The sequence below is a fragment of the Protopterus annectens genome, chromosome 1.part0, assembly GCF_019279795.1.
Source record: "Protopterus annectens isolate FY-2018-M chromosome 1.part0, PAN1.0, whole genome shotgun sequence".
Taxonomy (NCBI): Eukaryota; Metazoa; Chordata; order Ceratodontiformes; family Protopteridae; genus Protopterus; species Protopterus annectens.
In genome coordinates, this window is record NC_056725.1 from 1,414,275,826 (window position 1) to 1,414,294,594 (window position 18,769).

Here is an 18,769-nt window from a genome sequence, read left to right on the forward strand (position 1 = left end):
ACATTCTGCAAAAACCTGGACAGTCGAGGGGTATGCTACCTCCCTCTTATACATACATACACACACACTCACAAAGGCCCCAAACTAGGGACACATTTAGAAAGTAGCTAGAACAGAATTTGTGTTGCAATGCATTTTCTGTAGGATATTAAGTCGGAAACTCCAATGCATGTCATTTAGTAACTTTAATCCTTAGCTCATCTCAGTGATTTGTCAAAAACAGAATTTTATGAGGAACAGACCAAACATATAAGGCAAAAATCTAGACATTCTATGAAAATCTGTACAGTTGAGAGGTATGAGTCCCAGACATACACCCCCTACCTCCTTAGAAAGTAGCTAGAGCAAGTTTTTCATTAGTATGCATTTTCTGAAATATATGAAGTCTAAAGCCAAAATGTCTGCCATTATTTTCTGACTTCAGTCCTCAATGAATTCCTAGAAAAACACAATTTTATGAGAAAGAAACAAAATACGAGACAAAAATGCAGATAATTGCAAGCCAACGTCATACCTCTCACAGAGCAAAAAATCTGGACAAAGCCTAAAATTATGGTGGGACAAATAGGGATGGATTTTAAATATTGCCCTTACAAACTTGGAAAATTGGTAGAATAATAGGTTTTGCATTACCATTAATTTTCCAAAGGATGTGGCATCTAAACTCAAATGTCGGTTATTATTTATTGACTTCAATCCACGGCTATGTGCCAGAAAGGGACAGATTTTAGGAGGAACACACCAAAAATATGAGGCACAAATCTGGACATCCTGCAATAACCTATACAACTGAGAGGTATGGCCAAGTTTTGAACCCCCCACTGTAGATGTGAATGTCACGGAAAGAGTGCATGACTGTGCAAAACACTGTGCTTACAGAAACAGTTAAGTTCCTCCTCATTGTCACACTTGTGCAGTGGGATTCAGGCCAGCAAGGGCCACCAAAGCAAAGTGACAGCCCAGATTCTCATATTAATGGGAAGGAAGTGGAAGAGAAGAAAAAAAAAAAAAGAGAAAAGGGAATAAAAGAGGAAACCCAGGGATCAACCATAAGTAATACGTGGATGGTTACAAGGGTACCTTTTGTGGAAAAGGGTCTCTTTTTTATTAGAAAAAGATGGTAGCTGGGTAAAGTAGTGTGGAATGGGCTGTTGGAGAGGTAGACAGAGAGAGAAGGGAATGTTGTGGAGGCGCACAGTCAAACATAAAATGCAGATATAGATGGGCATGGTGATATTTATACAAACAGTGGGATCATCAATAGGTAGAAACATGCCAATAGAGAATGGAAGCTTGGTGATTGGAAGGACTGGATAACAAGGTATAGAGAGTGGCAAGTCAGGGTAACACAGGGATAGGGGACAGAACAGGATACATGGCAGAAGGTACACTATCATAAATGCATCAAACATTGGCAGTAACCACTAAACTCATAAGGAGGGCCTTGGCATGCAATGTTAGAGGCTCTTGCTCTGTCAGTGGCCACTAACATATGATGCCTGCTATAGCTGCTGCTATCACTTGCATTCTGCCATCCTGTAGACTGGCAATTCCTGGTGTTCAGGAGATCACTGCATCCCTGTGCACCTGTGTTGTACATTTCCAAATCACTCTGCAACTTTCAGTGCCACTGTTTGCATATTCCCTGTGCCTTGTTTGCATAGAACCTCATTTCCACACCATTATGCAGTAATTTGCATATCGTGCAACATAAACTGTTCGTGATTCATTCGTGCCTGATTGTGAGCTTTTTTTGCCCCGATTGCTACTGGACCGGTGTGGCTGCTTTCTCTTTTGTGGGGTTTGCATATCGTGCACGTCACACTATTTCCCCTAAAGGCCCTGCGCTACTTATGCCTCTGGAATATCCTCTTGCTTGCACTTCACTGCTGTTCATGTTATTTTGTACAGCACTCTCACTGCTACCTCCCTCTTACTTACACACACACACAAACCCCTACCTACTTAAATAAATGCATACACAACCCTACCTACTTCTTACATAAACGCATACACACCCCTACCTACTTCTTATATATAAACACATATACACCTCTACCTACTTCTTACATCCACACACACCCCTACCTACCTACTTCTTACATCCACACACACCCCTACCTACCTATTTCTTACACACACACACACACACACACACACACACACACACACACACACACACACACACACACACACACACACACACACACACACACACACACACACACACACACACACACACACACACCTCTCACTTGTATGTTCGTCCGTAGTCCAAACATCTCCTGAAATTCAAATTCTGCACAGAAGATGAAAATGCAACCCATCAGTTGCACAGACGGAGAAGACGTAAACAAGTCGCAAACACCTGCTCCGTCTGTGCAGCTGTACATAAAGGGCGTTCTTGAAGAAAAATGCCCTTAAAAAAAAAAAATGAAAATTAATCTCCTGGCCAGCTAATTCCAGGGGGGTGCAAGTGCACTCCCCTTGCACATGCTTGCGGGCGCCCTTGTTCTCTATACATTATATAATCTACAAAAAAAAAAATTATATATATATATATATATATATATATATATATATATATATATATATATATATATATATATATATATATATATTATGTAAAACACACATACATAGATACACACACTCACAAACAATACACATGCCCGTAAGATGCATAAAACTATACAAATACAGGTGCACAGATGTAAACGCAAACTACATACAGACTAGATGTACAAACTTGAATTATACATCTATAAAATTTGTGTGGGTGTGTATATATATATATATATATATATATATATATATATATATATATATATATATATATATATGTATGTATGTATGAGACACACAAACACACACTTTTTGTCATTTAGAATATGTAAAGTCCCACTGGATGACTAGTTCTACTTTGCCCCATTATCATCACAACACTGGTACAAGTGTTTTTGTAGGGATGCTCCTCCTCCCAAACATACTTGCTTTAATATATCCAGCAGGGTTACACCACAGATGCACTGACACTTGGGAAAAGGACAGCATTACATCAGCTGGGATTTCATTGAATGATCACTAAATAAAATTTGAGAAAAGAAATGCATGCATCCTGTATATTACATGTACAACCATACATATATGAACCCACCAAAAAATAGTAAGATTAACTGAACATTTAGCACCCAGCAATGCAGTAATGGTAACTTACCATATCTTTGCCCTCCATCAGTTACAAGAAAGGAACACCACAATATTGCCAACTGCAAAAGGGAAAGACAATCAGTTACAAATACTATAAATGCAAAAAAATAAAATCTGCATAACGTTTAATGATACTACCTGCAACAGACTATACTTTAAGGGCAAGCAGATTACTTAAGTACAAGAAAATTTATTTTTTCTAGTTTCATGCCATTCAAAGTTTACTTATTGCTAAAACATCCAATCACACTTAAAGACCAAAATTATATTGAATTTAACTGCAAAATGCAAATAAAGCAGCACCTACAAGCATCAGTAAATGCCTAAGCCACAGCAGCATACAATCTTAAACCTGTACCACCAATGCAGGCAACTGTAACTGCGCAACATTCCATATTATGGGAATTTAACAGGAGTTGGAGCATGGGGTCTTTTGCTTCACTCTTCAAATCAACCACATCCTGTTATAGACTTCGACACTTTGTAAAACAATACCATTATTTTACTTACATTTTGTAAATAAACGTTTATCTGTAAAATGCAAAATCTGCAGTGTGTCTACCAAGCTTAAAATATAATGCATTAATAATATGAACCACATACATATTGAGCAAAAAGAGAAGCAAAAAAAGTATAGCTAACTACAGACTTAAAAGGCTTGTCAAGAGAATACCAACATACACTGACCCTGTGTACCAGAGACAGCAATTTCCAGAAAACTACCAGGACCTCTCAAAGAAAAGTACAAAGAACTAAATTACAAGGAAACCATAAGAGTCATTAAGAAGCAACCAGAGGAGGAGAAAGCATAAATGGCATAGTCACAGTTGCAAAGAAAGGCGAGATTCATGTATGTGATCAGAAAAATATGAATTAAGTGATTAACTTTTAGTTATGTACTCACCATAACTTCAGATGTTTGGGATCCATCTCGCCTACATTCTGAACTGATGGGTTCGGAGCCGATCCCTCGGCTCCGACTCGGCACGCTTGTGCTATAGAGCGAGGCCTCTTATTGGCTGAGCTATCTTTATCCCAGGATGCACCACCACTAATCCCCCAGATCTTGTTTGTCCGCATTCATGCACACATGCACAACTAGATTATATAACATTGTTAGATGTTTCAAGATGAAACAACAGGATTCGGACCTTCTGATATCCTCTGATCTCCAAGGAAGGGGGAAGGAGGGTGGGTTATTAGGAATGTAGACTAGATGGATCCCAAACATCTGAAGTTATGGTGAGTACATAACTAAAAGATGTTATGTGATCCTATCTCGCCTACATTCTGAACTGATGGGACAGCGTCCCTAGCACCTAAATCCCGGGTGGCTCATTGGAAAACACTCCTGAGCACTGTGGAACCAAATGAAGCTCGTCCTCTAGATGCCACATCTAATTTGTAGTGGGAAATGAAGGTGTGCGGGGAAGACCATGTAGCCGCCGCACAAATGTCACTAATAGCGAGCTTAGAATGAAATGCTATCGAAGTAGCCATAGCCCTTGTAGAATGAGCCTTGACAGAGGTGGTAAGCTCCTTGTTAGAATAAAAATAAGCTTGAGTAATACAGTCCTTGATCCATTTGGCAATAGTGACCTTTGTGACAGCTTTGCCCAATTTGTTATCTGCAAGGATACAAACAACTGATCTGTTTCCCTCGTTTGTTTGGTCCTGTCTAAATAAAAACGTAACTGTCTGTGTCCATCTAGTGTGTGGAATATGAACTCCGCTTTGTTAGAGTATTTTGGGAAAAAAACTGGAAGCTCTAACGATTGTTGTAAGCAGAAACTAGAACAAATTTTAGGGACAAAGGAAGGATTTGGCCTGAGGGATACTCTGTCTTTATGAAAAACCAAGTACGGGGGTTTTACAGACAAAGCTTGAAGCTCTGAAACTCTTCTGGCAGAAGTAATCGCCACCAGAAAGGCTGTCTTCCATGATAAGAACTTTACATCACATGTAGCTGCCGGTTCAAAGGGGTAAGAAGTCAAGGCGTAACACTATATCGAGATCCCATGGAGGTGCAGGATGAGAAATCGGAGGTCTTAATAGAGCAGCACCTTTCAAGAAGGTTTTATACAATCTGTTGCTCATTAAAGGTGGGTCTATGGATTCATGAAAATTAGAGATTGCTGCCAATTGTACCTTGATGGTAGAAACTGAAGAGCCTTGATTGAAAAGAGAAGTCAAAAATTTTAGTACCTCTGCTACGGGAGTAGAAATGGGGTCCAGGCCCCGGAGTTGAGCCCAAATAGCAAATCTTTTCCATTTGCTAGAATACAGTTTCTTTGTAGCTGACTTATGGGCCGAAGACAATATGTGTACAACATCTGGATCCAATGTATGACTCCTGACTATCGTCGGAAGAGGAGGAGCCAAGCCGTCAATTTTAAGGTGTGTAGGGACTGGTGGGATAGTCCCGATTGGTGAACAAGTAGGTCTGGGATCTGATCCAGGAACCATGGACCTTCCAGAGCATGTCTGCGAAGATAGGGGAACCACACTTGACAAGGCCAGTAAGGAGCAATTAAGATCATTTTGCTCCCCAAGAGAGATGCCTTTTGAATCACCCTGGGAAGGAGAGGAACTGGAGGGAAGGCATAAAGCAAGCCGGTGGGCCAAGGATGGACTAATGCGTCCATGGGGCTCTTCCCCGGAGCCAGGGTTAGGGAGAAGAACTCTTTGCACTTTGCATTCAGAGGAGTCGTGAAGAGATCGCAACACGGAACTCCCCATTTTCTGAAAATCTGACTTGCCACTGTTATATTCAGTGACCATTCGTGAGGAGAGAGGATGGTTCTGCTCAATCTGTCGGCTATCACATTGAACTTGCCCGGTATGTGAGTAGCCACTAGGAAGCGTTTGGTCGAGACTGCCCATTCCCAAACTCTCATGGCTTCTCTGCAAAGAGGATAGGATCTGGTCCCTCCCTGTTTGTTCAGGTACCAGACAACTGACATGTTGTCTGAGTGAACAGCAATTACGCCCTGAGGGAGATAATCGTGAAGGGCTTGAAGGGACAGAAGCACTGCCCTCATTTCTAAGACGTTGATATGAAGTAAAGTCTCTTCCGAGTGCCATTTGCCTTGGACTGACCTGCCCAGGGAATGCCCCCCCCACCCCGTCTGGGAGGCGTCCGTGGTCAAAATGGCCGCCGGAGGGGGTAGAACAAGGGGTCGTCCCTGATCCAAGTTGGAGGGCACTAGCCACCAGCGAAGGTCCCGTTTGCAAGATTCCGTGATCCATATGAGGTGACTGAGAGGGAGTTCCTGGAAGGACCACTGAGCTGAAAGAAGCCACTGAAGAATTCTCATGTGTAACCTTGCCAGGGGAACTAGAAGAACCGTGGCGGACATGGATCCTAATAGCTGCAGGACCATTCTGGCTGGGGCTTTGGATCTGGGAAGTAAGGCTCGAACTTGAGCCTGTATGGTTAGTATCCTGTCTGTAGGTAGATAGACCCGCATTCGGTTTGAGTCTATCTCTACCCCTATGAATCTTATGCGTTGAGATGGCAGCAACACAGACTTTGGCCAATTGAAGGTGATTCCAAGGGAACTGCCCGGTGATATAGTGGCTTGTAGGCTCCGCAATAGTAGATGCTTGGAGGTGGCAGTTAGGAGCCAGTCGTCTAGATACGGAAACACCTGGAATCCTAGACTTCTCAGGTGAGCAGTCACGACTGCCAAACATTTGGTGAACACCCTGGGGGCTGTGGTGAGACCAAAGGGCAGCGCACGGAACTGAAAAGGACTGCCTCCTAGGCTGAAGCGCAGATGTCTCCTGGACGCTTGATGTACCATGATATGGTAATAAGCGTCCTTGAGATCTATGGAGCACATCCAAACACCCTTCTCCAGCAATGGGAGAATGGTTTGTAGGGTGACCATTCAGAACTTGAACTTTCTGTCTGAACGGCTTAGGATGCTGAGGTCCAAAATGGGCCTCAAGTCCCGGTCTTTGGCACCAAAAGAATCTTGAGTAAGTCCCTAATCCGATCTGGTCTGCGGGGACCGGTTGGAGGACTCTTTTGCAGCAGCTTTGAAACTTCTGAGGCTGCGGTATCCCGTTGACTGGGTGGCGGGTCCGGGATTTTTTTGGACTGGGGGGGGGGGGTGAGAGAATGGGATGGAGTAACCTCCGGCTATAATCCGAAGCACCCATCGGTCCTGAGTGATACCTTCCCAGGCCTTTAGGTGCTTCGAGAAATGACCCCCGACTGGCTCCGGAGCTGCACAGCCGGGCAATCCCTCAGGGACTATGAAAGGCTGAAGAGCCACGAAAGGACTCGCGGTCTCCAGTGTTGCGAGGGCCTCTGCCGCCTCTGGGACTGCGTCTTCCGGAAGAATTTCCCCCTCCTCTGCCTCTGGAAGGGGAATCCTCCTGCTGAGAGGGGTAAGGCTTCTGAGATCTCTGGAACCACATTTTCCCTCCTCTTTAGCCTTGGGATAAGGCCGAAGGGAGTGGAAAATCGTGCCCCTACGGCAGTCAGAGTCTTACCCTCCTGTTCACAGCGGGTTAGTGTGTCCTTTACCTTGGGTCCAAACAGGGAGGACCCATCAAAGGGGGCGTCGGCAAAGGAAGACTTAAAGGCCTCCACGAAATGACACAGGCGGAGCCAGGCTTGTCTCCGTAGAGCAATGCCTGTACCCGCCGCTCTACTCGCCCCTTCGGCCGCATAAGAAATGAGCCTCATGGACGAGTTTGAAATGGACGACGTAGCCAGCTGAGAGCCAACTGTCTGGGCCAGCTCCTCAGGCAGGTTACCCAATAGGGTATCGGATAGCTCCTTAATCAGATCCCTCTGAAATCTGGTAAAGTGCGTAAGGTAGTTCAAGGACCTCGGTGTAAAGGCCGCTGAACTGAGGGTGCACTTTCCGTACCGATCCATGCTCCTAGACTCCTTATTAGGAGGATGGATGGACGTCGAAGCCTCTGCTACATCTTGCTGGGTAAGCAGATGCCACCACCAAAGCATCTACAGCCACACCTTTAGTTAGAAACTCTTTTTCAGGGGGCGCAGAGAGGAACTTATTCGGACGAGCAGGCACCGGTTCCACAGAGTCTGGGTGTTCCCACGCCCTTCGACAGATCAAATCCAAGAGCTCATCGAAGGGCAGAGACACCCAGGAGGCGGAGGGCTGAGCCCCGAAGGCCTTCAGGAACACCAACTCATCAGCAGAGGGAGGTTTGGACTGCCAGCCTCCTCGTTGTTTTAGGGCTTCCAGGATGTCTGCAAAGGAGACATCATCCGAGGACGACTTAGGGGACCCCTCTGCATCATCGAGATCAGTGTCAGATGTCAGAGACTCATCAAGGGAGTCAATGTGCTTCCTCTTGCACGATCTTTTCCTGGGGGGGTTCTTCCTAAGAGGCTTCAGAAGGACCTCCAGGAGGGGGAGAAACCCCAGCGGGGGTAACCTGAGGCCCGGGGGCTCCGCTGTCTAAGGACAGGGGGACTGCCAACGACCCAGTTTCCGTATGCAGGGAAGGAGCTGGGGAAACCGTGGAGGTAGCCAAGGAAGATTTGGCTAATGCACTCCTCATAGCCCTGAAGGCGGGACCACCAGAATCCTGGGAGGGTCCCACCTCCGTGGCCACGACAGTGGACGGCACTCCCGCCGCCGACGCGCCAAGAGGGAGACTTGGGACCGAAAGCATCAATCCCGAAGCCTCCCCAGGGCCGAAGGAAGAAGTCCGTGTACTGAACTCCGACCCAAGAGCCGGAGTTGGAGCAAGGGTCGGGCCCGACCCTAACACCTCCACAGGTTCCACCAGCACCGGCTCCAACGGTGCGAAGCTGTTGGAGGAGGAACCACAGTAGGGGACCATCGGCTCCGGCCGAATGGGCTGGAGCGAAACTAGCTTTTGGAACACCGGAGACTGGAAGAGTCGAAGGAGCACCCTGTCGATGTCCGAATCAGACATCTTGGATGATCTAGAGGATACCGATCGGGCCTGAACCGATTTCTCCATCGGCTCCGAAGGGCTCGGGGACCGGCTCCGAATGGACTCTACCACTATCGGCTCCGAGGGAGATCTCAAGGTAATTTCCCTCGGTGCCGATAAGGACTTCGGCTCCGAAGGGGAAGAGTCTGAGCCGGTAACCCTTATCGGCTCCAATATCAGTGGAGCCGAAGAGGGTGACCCGCCTCTCGATGCCCCAGTCCTCGGCTCCGAAACCAGAGGGGTAGAGGCTGGAGGCATCGAGGCAGACCGTTCCGCCCTCGGCTCCGAAGTCCGTGGAGCCGATGGAGAAGTCTGCTTAGATTTCTTAGCAATCGGTTCCGACTGACTGGTCGGGGCCGACGCTTTTTTCTTTTTAGAAGAAGGAGAGGAAGATAAAGCCTCCTCGAAGGATGGCTTGATTAATCCTTTCAGGATTAATTTGTTCTTCCTCTCCTGGAGGACTCTTGATGAAAAGGCGTGACACACGCTACACGATTCTTGTAGGTGCTTGGCGCCTAAGCAATAGACGCACGAGTGGTCGTCCGTTATGGACATTTTGAAACCACACCTCGTGCACTTCTTAAACCCGGAGGGTTTGTGTTCTTTAGACATAGCCAAAAAGGTCAAACACAGTTGTCTACAACCAAAAAGAAGGGTTACAGCAAATAAAATATCCCTACTTTAATAACTTTAAACTTTAAGTAAAAAAATTTTTTTTTTTTTTTTAGAAAACAGTAACAATTTTCACAGAAGAAGACAGATAGAGAGGGTCAAGACCCTCTAACTTAAACGGGTACTTGACCCACACACAAAAAACCAAGGTAGTAGAAACAACAGGGGAAGGCCCCTCTAACTTAAACGGGAAACCTTCCCTGACAGGAAAAAACACGAAATCCTCTACCAAAACTACTAAGACACACTCGTATAACAACAATAGCTGTTAAAACAGCTTTTGAATTTAAATCAAGCAAATTTCTGACAGGAAAAAGCCTAAATAAATAGTACTTAGCCCAGCCAAGTTGAGACCACGTCTTAGCTTTGTAAGCGGCAAAGAGATCTGGGGGATTAGTGGTGGTGCATCCTGGGATAAAGATAGCTCAGCCAATAAGAGGCCTCGCTCTATAGCACAAGCGTGCCGAGTCGGAGCCGAGGGATCGGCTCCGAACCCATCAGTTCAGAATGTAGGCGAGATAGGATCACATAACATCAGACATTACTCACCGGTTTACAGCTGAAGTGGTCTTAAAGACAAATTTTATATTTAAGGCATAAGCAAAGTTTTTGGCAGGAAAGTCTAAATGAACAAAACTCCACACTGCGTACACAGGCCTCAGACTCTTCTGGTGTTGTTCAGCAACAGATTTCTTACAGAGTTGGGCCTAGGTAATTAAAGGCTTGGGAGGTGGTGTACAATTCATGACCTTACTAGTGTGGCCTCAAGCATAAGAATAGTGTGAAAGGAAAACAGTGTGCAACAGCATATTACACTAGCAAACAAACGTAAAATAACGAGGCTCTGAAAGTTGCATAGGTCAAATTTTAATGTCATAATGTCAGATATCTGCTACAGCAAAACTTGACTAGCAGTACAAATGACAATGCCTGAAGAACAGATATTAAAAATAACTCTAGGAATGATGCACTCTTTTTTTTTTTTAAGATTTGCACTTCAAGAAACAAGTTACAGATGCTGCAATTTTAAGTTAGGAGGTAAAAAAAGCCAGTTGTGTTACAAGTAGATGCCAACCAAAATGGTCTACAAGAGCTGTGATCTGAGAAGAGACCAGCTGCCTAAAAGTCAACAGTAGTTACAGATACAGAATATTTCCTTTTCCATACAAGGATATAGAATGTTGGAAATAGAAAAACTCTTGCGAACACATTCAGCAAGTCAATGTACAACAATACCTTCAAAACTACACAGGCTGCTGCTTAAGCAAAAGAAAGACTCTTGCGAACACATTCAGCAAGTCAATGTACAACAATACCTCCAAAACTACACAGGCTGCTGCTTAAGCAAAAGAGAGAGGATTTGAAAGTGAAATATAGGATAAGCAGGAAATTCACAGGGAGAAAGCTCTGAATAGACTGTGTTTAATACAAAAGTATAAACAACCTAAAAAAAAAAAGTAATGGTTGTGCAAGTCTTACTCATAACGGTAAATGATCAAAATTTTCACTGTTGCAGTAGCTTATGGTTAGTGCCTCTCTATCTCGCTCTCTCACAGACTACTGATATACGTCCCTCTAAAAAGGGTGTAGCCTGTCAGCAACCAGAGGTAAACCTTCAGGATTTTACTGCTCTGAGAAAGGAAGATTCATCACGAGCCAACAACCAATAAACAATCAAAAAAAAAAATCCATCAAAACAACAAGGACAACCTCAGTAACAAAGTAGGGCATGTCCCTTCTCAACTATCTAAGAAGGGGTAGGGTGGGTGCAGTTGTTCCAGCAGTGAAGAAATTTGAACATCTACTGTTACATGCAAGTATGGGAGACACAATTGTAGTAAGTTTTTCATTCTCCCTACTGCAGCAGCCTACGGGTAGATTCCCAAAGTTTACCCTACCTGGTAGGAGGAAGGATAAGGGTCCAGGAGCCCCTGGAGAATGGTCTGAGCAAAGCCTATCATGGGCCTAGAGAAGGAATCCAGTTTATAGTGCCTTGTGAAGATATGAAGATAGGACTAAGTTGTAGCCTCTAGAATGGTTTGATTTTAAATTTGTCTGATGAAGTTCTTTTGTTGAGGATGAAAGCGCTTACCAGCTTTCTATGGTCTTACAATAAACTTTTTTGCTTTACTTTGTGGACTACCAGTATTTTCTACAGCATCAATATACCAGTGGTTTTATTGTGGAGTATTTGGTTCGCACACTTCTGCAGTTTGGTCAGTAGTTTCTTTGTCTTTTGGTGCTTACCTCTAGAATACTTCGAGTCCATCCCGTTCCAGGAAAAGGGTCTGTTAGAATGTGCCTTAACTCTGCCTGGAATAGTTATATCATGGAGGGAATAGCAAATAACAAATGGCAAATGGCACAGGCAACCATTTGGATACCATCTGTTTAGTCATGGGTTGGCCTTTCTTAGTTCAAGCATAGGAAACAACCAGCTGTTTAGCCTTCCTAAAGGACTTGCTTCTGTAAAGGTAGTAGCTGAGCTGCCTGTGCACATCCAATACATGTAGAATCTGTGCTTTATTTTTTTGTCTCTAGTAAAAAATCAGGGAGACTGACAGCTTGATTCAAAGAAAACTCAGAAGCAACTCTGGCATGGATGAAGGATTAGTGCATAATGCGATCCTATCCTTGTGGAAAAACCCAGATAGGGTTCACCTACCATGAGAGCTTGCAACACAGACACTTGTCTTACAGATGTTAGAGCAACACTTAAAAGAACTGCAAGTCAGACCGACAGGTCGGTTCAAAGGAAGTTATGGTCAGTTTTTCTACAACAAAACTGACATACCAATAAGAAGGAATGTGCTTGCAAGGGAGTCTCATAACAGTCCTTTCAGAAACTGTTTGACCACAAACTTAGAAGGAGGGGTCCATAGGCAGACAAGCTGAAATGGCTGCAAGATGCATCTTCATGGAAACATGCAGCAAACAATCTTTAAGTAATTCATGTAAATACTTGAGAAAGTACAGTTTTGTACCTACCATAAATGTAGATGTTAGAGTGTATTCACTGCTGCAGTCATTACACTTGGATTATCCTGCCGTCAGGCAGTCCCGCAGTCGGCCAGAGTTCTGTCAGTTGCTGTCACTTCTTCCCTGACGTCAGTGCGCCAGGGGTAAACAAGATGCAGCCGACGCCATTTTCTTCAGTTTTTCTTGCCCTAGATGCCAGGTGCCCCCAAACAGGTAGGCAATACATATTGCTAATAAAACATACATAAAAAATGAAACCAAAAACTTCAGTTACCAGCAAATACTCCACATAGGTAGTATAGGGTAGAAAGGTATGGATAAGTCCCAGTTAAATAAGAGGGGATGGAGGGAGGGTAACCTGGACTGCAGCAGTGAATACACTCTAACATCTACATTTATGGTAGGTACAAAACTGTACTAGCTCATCGTGTTTCACTGCTGCAGTCATTACACTTGGGTTGAATCCCAAAGCTGAGGTAGGGTGGCTGGTTCTACAGAGGATTTGGGGTGGCTGGTTCTACAGAGGATTTGGGGTGGCTATGAGGCCCTGCAGCACTGCAGTGGCAAAGCCAGCTCTGGATTTAGAATAAAGAGGCAGGAGATAATGTTTGGTAAAGGTGTGCACTGAAGTCCAAGTTGCAGCTTCCAAGATATCTTTGGTAGGTACTCCTCTAAGGTAGGCAGCTGAAGTGGCTGTTGCCCTGGTGGAATGTGGCCTAATGTTGCTAGCTACAGTTTTCCCATGCTGTGTGTAGCAGAACCGGATACAGTGCCCTATCCACTTTGAAATGGTCTGCTTTGAAATAGCCTTTCCCTGTGATCCTGCAGCATATGCTACAAACAATTGCTCTGTTTTCCTGAAAGCTTTTGTTTTGTCCAAGTAGAAACGTAACTGTCTGTGTATGTCCAATGAATATGAATGCAGGAGTCTCTCCCCTTTATTCTGGGGATTTGGATAAAAAGTTGGCAAGTGAATAGTTTGGTTAAAAGCCACACTGGATACCACCTTTGGCATAAATGAAGGGTTTGTTCTTAGAGAAACCCTGTCTTGGTGAAAAATGATAAAAGGCTCCACTGCCATTAGTGCCTGTAACTCTGAGACTCTTCGTGCTGAGGTTATTGCCAGAAGCAGAGCAGTTTTCCATGACACATTTTAATTCTGCTGCATTTGTTGGCTCAAAAGGAGGTAAAGTTAGTTTTTCCAAGAGGAAATTGAGGTCCCAAGTTGGTGTTGGTGCTCTCCGGGGTGGTCTTAGGTTTTTAGCCCCTCTGAGGTACTGCTTTAGCAATGGAGGAGAGAAAATAGGAGGATCTGTGTTGTAATGAGCAGAGATGGCAGAGGCGTGCATCTTAATGGATGAAAAGGATAGGCCTTTGTCCAGCATCTCAGTTAAATATTGTAATATCTGAGGAATATTTGGGACAAGAGGGTCAAAGCTTTGAGCCTGGTTCCAGGCACAGAATCTCTTCCACTTTTCTGAATAGGATTTCCTGGTGCTAGGCCTCCTGGCCTCCAAAAGGACATCCATAACAGCTTTAGAGAGAGGTGTTGTCCGCTTGTCTAAGGAATCTGCCATGCAGCCAGGTTTAAGGTTTTGAGCTGGCTGTGCAGGATCCGATTGTTTTGGAGTCAGAAGGTGTGGAATTTGAGGTAAAAATCCATGGTGGACCTTGAGCTAAGTTCTTCAAGATTGGGTACCAGTACTGGGGTGGCCAGTCGGGGCAATCAGGATCATTTTTGGCTTTTCTTGTCTGACTTTTAGGAGTACCTTTGAAAGGAGAGGCAGTGGCTTTTCCAGCTGAACGAGAGGGAATCCACTTTCCATGCTTGTGTGTGGCAAGTCCTTGTGCAGAATTTCTGTAGTTGGCAATTCAATGGGGAGGCAAAAAGATCTATGTCTGGGCTCCCCCATTTTTTGTGTTGTCATGCTAATACTTGTAGATTTAATTTCCACTCATGAGGATCCATGATGTTTCTGCTTAAGTCGCCTGCCAGAGTATTTTTCTTTCCTGGCAGGAATTGTGCTTGCAGATGAACTTGATAGGTTATAGCGGTGTTCCACAAGATCATGGCTTGTCTGCAGAGGGGATAAGAATGAGTGCCCCCTTGCTTATGTACCACATAACTGTGGTGTTGTCTGTCTTTAGTAATAGTTGTCCTAGATGCAGAAGGTCCTTGAAAGCTGTTAGGGCATTTTGTACAGCTAGCATCTCTTTTTGATTGATGTGAAGATGCATTTGGTCTGTGGTCCACTTGCCCCGAATACATTTTCCTGCCATGTGTGCTCCCCAGGCGTAATCCGAGGCATCTGTTGTTAGTTTCTTCCTTAGCTGTGGATAGTGTGAAAGGCTGACCCTTGTTAAGGTGACATGCCTGTGCCCACCACCGAAACTCCTGTTGTAGGCAGGGAATAAGTGGTATTACTGCTTCCAAACTGTGACAGTGTTGAGTCCAAGCACTTTTTAGGTACCATTGTAATTTCCTCATATGCAGTCTGGCATATGGTATTAGTAGTATGCAGGATGCCATGAATCCCAAGGCCTGCATAATTTTTCTTGCAGGGAGTTGGGTTTTTGTTGCCATCAATTGAAAATACTGAGTCGGTTGTCCTTGCTTGCCTGGCATGAGATAAGCCATCTGGGTCATTGTATTTAAGCTGGCACCCAGGAATATTATCTCTTGTGAGGGCACTAGTTTTGACTTATTTTCGTTTACTGTGTACCCTAGGCAAATTAGCAATCTTTTTACAAATGCCAGATGCTTTAGAAGAATGTCCTTGCTCTCTGCTTGAATAAGGCAGTCGTCCAAGTATGGATATATTTGAATTCCTTTTTGTCTGCAAAATGCAATTACTGGTGCCAGGCATTTTGTAAAGACCCTGGGCGCAGTAGATAAGCCAAAGGGCAGCGCAGAGAATTGGTAATGCATTGAACCAGCTATGAATCGGAGGTATCTTCTGCAATTTTGTCTGACTGGACCTCAGAGGCATACCTGCATGTCCCTAAGTAACAAGCCAAGCCTTCTTGCCCAGCATGGGAAGAAGCTGCTGAAGTGTCAACATTTTGAATTTCGGAACATCCAGGTAAGTATTTAGAGTAGAAAGGTCCAGTATGGGTCTCCAGGCGTTGTCCTTTCTGGGGACCAGGAAAAGTCTCGAGTAAAATCCTTGTCCTTGTTCCTGTTGTGGTACTTTTTGAATAGCTCTCATGTCCATGAGGGCTGCAATTTGTTTTTGTGCCTCTGCCCATTGATTTTGTGGCAGGTCTGGCATTCCTTTTAGCCTTGGTAAAGTGTGAAAGTGGAACCTGTAACCTTGAGACACAATATTCAGAACCCATTTGTCTTGGGTGATTATATGCCAATTTTGTGAAAAAAAGTGCTAGTTTTCCCCCTAAGGGAGCTGCCAAAAGGTAAGTGCTTGGCATTTGAAGGGGGAAGTCATTGGGACTGTTTCCTATAAGGTTGTGACTTGTCTTCCCCTCCTTTTGGGGTTGAAGCACCCCACTCCCGTGGCCTGTAAGAGCCCTGGGGCCGAGATCTGCCTCTTGGGCATCTGTATCTGCCTGTTTGTGGTCTGTCTGACATTGGAAAGAACCAATTTTTTGAAGGCCAATTTCTGCTAAATCGAGGTGGCTGTACCTGCAAGAAATCCTTCACTGTTTGCATAGATTTTGCCTTACCCTCCATTTTCCTTAACACCTCTTCTGCCTTAACACCAAATAAAATATCCTGCTGTAAAGGTGCATCCAATAATTTTGCCTTAACATGATCAGGTAAACCTTGTTCTTTTAACCAAGCATGTCTGAATCACAGATCTTGTAACTGCTGCTCTACAGGAAGCCTCTAATGAATCAAAACCACATTGCAGAGTATGTTTTCCCACTTGTTCAGCTGCATGCATAACTCCTGCATTTCCTTATAGTCAGGATGTTCTGGACTTGTAAGCATTTTCTGTTTTAACAGGGACATTAAATATTGTTGGTATTTAAGCATGTGAAACTGGAAATTTAAAGCTCTCACTGCTAAAGTTACAGAGGTGTAAACTTTCTTCCCCATCTGTCTAATGCTCTAGAATCCCTGTCAGAGGGAACTGGATTTTTAGCCGTGGAAGCCTTTACCCCTTTGGGACCCTGGGAAATAGTTTCTGGGTCAGCAACAGGGTTTTTATAAAGAAATTTGTGAGAGTCAGGGACTCTGTAGTACCTGTCGGGCTTGACTGGAGCAGGGGGCAAAGAATCAGGATTTAAACTGGATTCAGAGAACACATCATCCACAATATCTAACACTGGCAGAATAGCAAGGGGCCTGTGCTGAGGCAACAAAATAAAGTCTCTGAGCCTTTTCTTGGATTCTGAGTAATCCTGGCCCTCCCAGTGGAAATGCTCCCTCATGGTATGCAAAATTTCCCCAAAAGAGTAATCCTCAGGAAGAGAGGCTGAAGGAATTGATTCTTCAGCATCAGAGTCCTCATAGGGGGGTAAAGAGTATCCTTGGTCTGAAAAGGAATCAGAAGAAATGGAAACCTGGTCAGAGGAATCATAGTCTGTATCCTGCTAGGCCTTTTATCAGGAGGGGGATTGGAACCCCTGATAAGAGTAATTAAGTTTGAACATCTGTTTTTTAGGCATGGAGGCCTGTCCAGGTGAATGCTGTACTTGCTTCTTTGTCTTTAATGGAGTTTTAGACTTTGCTGTAGTTTTGATGGTAAGCTGTGAAGGTCTGAAAACACCCTCAGAAGCAGCTGCCTGCTCAGCGGCTCCGGACCCATCTAAGGGGTTAGTTTCCGTAGGCCCAATACCTTGAGTATCCAGAGGCCTAGACATCTCCACGTGGGAGTCTGAGGTGGCCTGTGGCTCTGAGGTAGCGGGTGTCAGGGGCTGGGAAAGTGCCTCACTGAGAACCGGCGACTGGCCTAGAAGAGGCTTCATCGTCAGTTTTGGGCCTCGGATGCCTGTCTTTATCCTTGTCTTTGCGGTTTTTGTGTATTCCGGTCGTCGGTTGTTCAGACGGCATGGTATAATTGAACCTTTGGCCAAAGTAATGGCGAGCAAAGTCAAACCGACGTTTAATAGTGCGCTTGTTAAATCTAGCACAAAACCGACAACTAGTGACGTCGTGGTCTGGGCCTAGGCATGGAATACAGTAAGAATGAAAATCCTTATGAGGTATTTGCTTCCCACAAGAAATACAATTATTAACTTTAACGGACATCGGTCTGAGGCTAGAAAAAGTTTCCCCAATGGGGTACTTAGCTTTATTGAAGACTTCGGTTCTGAAATTCAAATTGAAAATCTCAGGAGTCGGCCAACCGGCACTTGCGAACTGCTTTTGCTTCAGGCACCGCGTGGCAAGAAAGACTGAAGAAAATGGTGTTGGCGGCATCTTATATACCCCTGGCGCACTGACGTCAGGGAAGAAGCGACAGCAACCGACGCCGGACCAACACTTTGGAACTCTGGCCGACTGCGGGACCGCCTAACAGCAGGATAACCCAAGTGTAATGACTGCAGCAATGAAACACGAACATCCAGAGAGGTACTGCCTCCCTTTCAAGACTCCTGTGATTGATAAGGTACCCACAAGAAAATCTCTATTTGCCAACATAACGCGTTCTGGTAACAGATTTTCTTGCCTCCTTTAGTACCTCCTGCGCCAACATAACGCGTTCTAGTAACAGATTTTCTTGTCTCCTTTAGTACCTGCTGCATGTCCTTGAGAAAAAAGTGCTTAAAAGGTATTAAAATTGAATCATCCAGGCCATCACTTTTAGTTGATGTCCAGCATCTCAAACTTCTCTTGTGTTATGTGAGAGTAGATCCTGTCTGTGAGAAAGCTTGTGGTAATTGCCCTTGCCCAATTCCATAAGAAGGTAGAACTAGTTTTTCCTGGGCCAAAAGGAAGTTACCACAATGATTTCTGACGATTCTTTCTAAATCTTTAGAAAGACCTTGGAAA

The 18,769-nt window shown here is 44.6% G+C and overlaps 1 protein-coding gene across 2 annotated transcripts in view; it reads right to left on the bottom strand.

Annotated features, from left to right (window-relative positions):
• Positions 1-18,769, bottom strand: part of LOC122798450 (TATA-box binding protein) — a 1,118,497-nt gene that overhangs the window by 1,033,336 nt on the left and 66,392 nt on the right. For both annotated transcript variants that reach the window (XM_044067383.1, XM_044067389.1), the window contains exon 2: positions 3,218-3,269. In XM_044067383.1, the coding sequence (XP_043923318.1) occupies positions 3,218-3,235 (18 nt within the window). In that variant the 5' untranslated portion in view covers positions 3,236-3,269. The remainder of the gene's footprint in view (positions 1-3,217; positions 3,270-18,769) is intronic.